At 38.0% G+C, this 6,434-nt stretch overlaps 1 protein-coding gene across 1 annotated transcript; it reads right to left on the bottom strand.

Annotated features, from left to right (window-relative positions):
- Positions 1–4,388: 4,388 nt before the first annotated feature.
- LOC112526367 lies at positions 4,389–6,434 on the bottom strand. Its single transcript, XM_025136653.1, has 2 exons — positions 6,257–6,434; positions 4,389–6,116 (listed from the first exon to the last, which is right to left on the bottom strand). The coding sequence occupies exon 2, from the start codon at positions 6,073–6,075 to the stop codon at positions 4,393–4,395; it is 1,683 nt and encodes a 560-aa protein (XP_024992421.1). The 5' UTR covers positions 6,076–6,116; positions 6,257–6,434; the 3' UTR covers positions 4,389–4,392.

A 6,434-nucleotide genomic window follows, 5' to 3' on the forward strand; every position in this document is an offset into this window, starting at 1 on the left:
TTCATGGTCTGTTTTTCTCCTCCACGTCCTCATTGGTTTTACGTGGGTTTTCTGATGCTGATTGGGATAGCGATATGACTGATCGTCGTTCTACTACAGGGTTCTGCTTCTTTCTTGGTAATTCTCTGATTTCCTGGCGCAGCAAGAAGCAGTCTCTTACTGCTTGTTCTAGCACTGAAGCTGAGTACCGAGCCCTTGCAGATACCTCTCAAGAGCTCATCTGGCTCCGATGGCTACTCTCCGACATGGGTGCTCCTCAACTCTCACCTACTGTGCTATGGTGCGACAACACCAGTGCTATTCAGATCGCTCACAACGATGTCTTTCATGAGCGTACCAAACATATAGAGATTGACTGTCACTTTGTCCGTCAACATGTTGCGTGCAAGACAATTCAACTTCAGTCTATCTCTACGATTGACCAGCTGGCTGATATTTTTACCAAAGCTCACCTTCCAGGACGGTTTCGGGAACTTGTTTCCAAACTCAACCTGGGTCATTCTTCCCCTGGTTAAGTTTAAGAGGGGGTGTTAGTTGTATATAAGAAGCCTATATATATATAAGCCCGTGGGCTTTTAGGTTTAGGGTTTAGGCCCTCTGTACTATCCTATATAAGTAGTTTAGGTTTTCTCCTTTTGATGTAATGTTCAATAATATTCATTCAATACAAACGGCAATCTTTTGGCCCTCTCTTTCTCTTATTCTAACAGCAGCAATGCTTAAATCAGCAGTTTGTTCAACAAATACATAAAACAATATCACTTCCTACATCTTAGCTCCATTGAATGTAAAACCATAAAAGAAGACTAAAAGACTCAATATATGATTGGAAAAGATGTAAAATTAAGTGAAATAAAGTCCTAATTGGGCTTTAAAGTGTATGTTTTTACACACTCATCATATACACTCGACCAATTGTCGAGATTGTTTAAGAGACGGTCGATAAGGTAAAGGGTATCCGTGAATGTTTGAAGGCGGCTCAAGATCGAGAAAATAGTCACTCCGACAAAAAGAAAAGGCCAATATAATTCCAAGTGGTTGACCGAGTGATATTGAAGGTATCCCCTTCGAAAGGTACATACGGTTTGGGAAGCATGGGAAACTTAGTTTTCGTTTACTTGGATCTTTGACTATTGAGTGGAGTGAGACCTCAAAGCCTACAAATTGGAGTTTCCACCCGAGATGGTCAAGATTCACAACACTTTCCATGTGTACGTAAGTGCTTGATGGAAAAAATAAAGTGTGATTCCCCCTTGGAGATTTTGTGTGGACGATAATAATCGTTGTGTTGAAGAGCTGAAAGTGATTCTAAAAAGAAAGTTTAAGATGTTGTGTCATAAAGAGATCGTAATGGTTCAAGGTTCAATGGAAGCATCACCGATGATCTAACATGATGTGGGCAGCGAAATAAGATATGCGAAGGCATTACCCTTAACTGTTTGTTTAGTTTGCGATTTCAAGGTGTTATCAATTTCAAGGTTAGGGGAACTGTAACACCCACAATTTTATTTACCACCGTGTTATGTTTAAACATTCGATTTTAGCCTTAAAACTAATTATTTAGTGAGGATTTATATGGTTAAGTTTTGGTAGAAAACCTTGCGAGAAAAACCAAGAAAATAGTCAAAATGAGCAAATTTTGGGTGGTCACATAACTCACTGTTGATCTGGTCCCTAGGAATACGTGGCCTGCGTCGTGACCTGTAATTATAAAAATTATACTAATTATACTTCATATCTTTCATAATTATCCTCCAAGAATAATTATTTAACAATCAACATGATTTATTTCGGGTTTCTAAAAATGGAGGCAAACGTATTCTTTGTGTGCGACCCTATAGATTCACATATTTTGTGACAGTATTTGTGTGCGACATGTGTTATAGGCATATAATAACTTACAGTCGCGTATATATGCCCGTTTTGCAAGACTTCTCATTGGGTCTCGAGGTCGTGGGATTTTGTGGAATTTATTGCATGTGTGAAATACTACGTCACAAGAAGCACTTTGACGGGTTTAAATCCTCATTTTGGCTAGGGTTTTAGGTATGCTTGTTCATACTACTTCATTAGGCGATTTTTGACATAATATTGGGTGCATTGTGGAGAGTAGGGGTAGTAATGAGTTGGGTTCGAGTTCAACCCATTTATTAAACAGGTTGAAAATTTCAATCCAGCCCAACCAAACATGTTGAATTAAATGGGTTGAGAGTTTTCAACTCAACCCAATATGTTATCTAAATGGGTTGACAACAGGTTAACTGTTTATATATTTCTCAACCCAACCTGTTAAAGAACTTGGTTGAACCTGGGTAGACCCATTTAATTTTAAAATTTTAAATAAAATAAAAAGAATTAAACTATTTAATTTTATGACAAATACAATGATTAAAGGGTTGTTTGATTGACCCATTTACAATATAACTTACCATTTTCATCAGGGTCCATAAAATCAAAGCTATTACAAACCTCAGATGTAAGTTTTATGAGACGTATGAAATCCACACCATATTTGTTTTGACTTTAATTAGTTAATCAGTTTTCTCATATTCCTTTGATGGAGGTGGATTAACAGGTTGGATCATTCTTTGACAGCTATAGTGGAAAGTTTTACCTTGTGATTGTAGGAATATTCTTAAAGGTGAACATTATTGTAATCTTTCCTCCATTTGATCACCAATATATGAGCTTCATCTCTTCCAAATGGATGTACATTGTGGAACCATTCTAAATTGGCCTGTTATTTGTGTTTCCTTGAAGTTATTTGTTCGATATAGATATCGATTTGCCTTTACTCTTGTTGATATATTTGAACATATTTAAATCTGATTATTCAGTATTGATTGATGGTTGCAAGCTTTGCACGTTTTGATTATTGATTTGGGATTTTGTGCATGGCTATATGGAAAACAGATATTTTAGAAGCTCATAAAGGTCAATTTGCGGTTAAAGCATATGTCGTGGCATATTTGTATGAGTTCATGAAGCGGTCCAATTTTTTTACAGAATTGAGAAGATGTGACATGAAAGAAGAGTCAGAATAGGGCATAATCCAACTTGATAGATTGCTTGTTTACTGGCAGATTAACAAGATTAATGAGACTCGCAACTTATTTGATCATATATATATGATTGTTTAGTAATAGCTTATTCAGTAAGCTTTAAATGGAAGATTATGTAGAAAGCCTGTCGGGGGAGGTTTTTGCAGAAAACCAAGTATTTTCCAAACTTGTCTCTCTCAATTAAAAAAACACAACTCCTTTTATACATGAGAAAAACCTCCCAAACAAAAAACCTTTCTAATCTATACAATCAAATTTATTCATATAAGATTTAATGGAAAACCAACCAACCAAACAAACCAACCACACATTTTTTTTAACTAAATCAATTTTAAACAAAAATTGCTCATTTCCATAATGTTTGTGCATAAAATCTATCAGAAAAAGAACAAAGAAAACAAATTTACAAGTGGCTTTTAGCTTTTCCCATGTCCCTTTGATCATACCTTCGTTCTCATATCAATCCAAGTCTTCCATATTGCCTCCTGTACCACAAACCAACTACATGTGAACACATTCATCATCACATTTGCTTCTTTTCTGCAAAAAAACCATTATTGATGTGACAATACGATAAAAGACGATGCATATTGCAAGGATGAATGATTTCGGATAAATTGTAAAAATGGGAAACGAGAAAACCATGCATTTGCATAAGGTGGTGTTTAGTTTGTGATTTTGCAAATCCAGTCTCCAAATGCTTTTAATCAAGAAAATAAGCACATCCTTGTGTCAAAACGATGACAGAAAACCATAAATATTTTGAGAACCAACTATTTCATGTATTATTCACGATGAATAACCCTAACAAATCATGAACATCATCCATTTACATTATGAATATCATGTATTTTCATTATGAATACTGGGTTGGGTTCCGGTGAGAAGGAGAGTTAAGGTGAGAAGCATAAGAAGGGATCTCCACTCTTAGATGCACATTACAATGAGATGCACCGGATCAATCCCCATATCAAGCACGATTCATGGGTGGATTTGAGATTAAAGGTGATCAAGGGTCGAGATCCCTTCTTATGCTTCTCACCTTAGCTCTCCTTCTCACACGATCCTTCGCCTATGAATACTTTTCATCATGAATATCTATGACGACATTCATCATGAATAAAGTATGAATAGTTGGTTTCCAGGATCTCAAACTATTTACGGTTCTCATTTGAACCTGCACCTACATAAATAACCTAAATCTATAGTTTCTTAATACAAGATCCGGATTGCATCCACTTAGCATATCGCTGTCATAATTTCAGGAACTAGATACATACGGATATCATATGATTCCACCAAGGGAATAACATAAGGAAATCTAACCTGATCAGCATGTGTTTATACCATCCTTGCAGTCGCTGGTCAAATTGTAGAACGTCTCGACTTGTGTCTTTGCCCTGTAAAGTACCTCAGTGTCTACCGCAACCCGCATATATCCATCAAACTCAACAGGATGCCCACCATTTAAAAGGGTTGTCTCATTGTACCATTCACTTGTATTTCCCCATAATTCCTTATAATCATCGAGCAAATGAACCTTATAATGAGATCTTAATCTGTCAAAGTAATTATAGAACAGTTCGTTAGTGGCAATATAAAGATTCCTCCATGGCTGAATAATACCCTGAAGCTTTGCAAGCAAGGCATCGGGAGATGTATCATCGTCAAGATGAGGCCACATCTCTTTGTTTTGCGCCTTTTCTCCTCGAACCACATGTACAGCATCAAAATCCCAGTCCATTTGCCCACTGATCTCAGAAACTATGTTCATGAGTCTCTTGGACTTCCACAGCGCATGCCATGGCCTCTGAACATAGTTTGCCGCCCGACTTTCGCAAACCCTGTACCAATAATTCTCTGGCTCGGGGGTATCAAACTGCCGCCAGATGACTGTACTCTTATCTTTCTTTAATTGCATCGGTGTGACTTTATAAGTTGGAACCTTTCTCACTGGGATTTTCCTTTTGTGGTTCTTCTCCCATCTTCTCCAATCTTTAAGGAACTCTTCCTCCTCCACTATTGGAGCTGTCTCTTTCAAATGCTCAAAATCAAAATAGAACCTAAAATCCTTTCCTTCTTCGTCTTTTTTACTTGAGGTATATGCTCCAGCCAAGCAAATACTCAAATCCATTACGAATGTACGATTCAAATACTGTGCCTCCCCAAGAGCACACAAGAAGCTCCAAATGTAATGATTCATATTCTTGCAGTAATCCCCTCCTCGTGAATAATACAAATATTTTCCGTTCCTAAAAGCTGGATCTGAATCCATCACTGGGATCGTATCGTTGATCTCATCATCATGGAAAGATGGTGAAATCTTAGGTCTCTCACCGCTTCTAGTGCCATTAAATCTACTCCTAGGACGGCGGGCATTGACACCCGAATGCCAACCCCTTGCCCATACCACTTTGTAAGTACAACTATCAGTGTATCCAATCTTAAACCTCCGAAAATCTCTATACCTCCTCCAAGACTTCTCTTTCCTATTCCGGAATCTCCATGACACATCACATTCATTCGGATTCGACCCATTCACTGGTGGTTGATATTCTAGAAACACTATAGACTTAAAACGCTTTAAATTGAACTTCTTGATGGTCATCAAAACCCCCCGATCAGAACAATTCACCAATTTCGAATCATCACAAGTGCCAGAGCTCAAGCTCATATTCGTACTTTTCTCTTCTGATTTATCAATCACTGGGTCGTTTTGCGAGTCACTTGCCTCGAGATCAGCCTCAGTAGGTGCTGCAGCTGGGACGACAACCATCCCAATGTCTTCCCCGGTTTTGAGAACTGAGGTATCCGTCTGGAAGGTGGCATTCTCCACCTTCGTAAAAGCCCTAGTTAGGGCTCTCGAAGATTCCCATGGATCAGGCGGTTGGTATGTGATGGCGATTACAGTAATTACAAGTACAGTAAAAACAAATACTGAGAAACAGACATTGCTTATAAGCTTTATCAAGTTCTGCCCGATCGGATCTGTAGTAGAATCGGGTTCTTTCATTTCCCTCTATCGTACAAAAAACCCCAAATCCCTACTCCCAGCTATACAATAAACAAATTCAAGATAAAATTTGAACCTTGGAGCATATCATATGATGTTTTTCGGAACTTTGAATTCCAAGAAGACGACGAAAATGAAATCGAACACAAAGAAATAGGATTTGATATTTCGATATACTCACCTCTGGTCTTGAAATGGATCTGTAAAGACTCCAGTGATGAGATTGATGTACGATGAAGAATAGAATGACCTCAGATCTGAAATGGAGGCCCGATGCACTACCAGATCTAATGGAAGGGAAGAGAAGATTTGGTGCTTGCAAACGGGAGATAGAAGGATGGATGAACACTGAAGAAGCG

The sequence above is a fragment of the Cynara cardunculus genome (assembly GCF_001531365.2).
Source record: "Cynara cardunculus var. scolymus isolate 2C chromosome LG 1, CcrdV1, whole genome shotgun sequence".
Taxonomy (NCBI): Eukaryota; Viridiplantae; Streptophyta; class Magnoliopsida; order Asterales; family Asteraceae; genus Cynara; species Cynara cardunculus.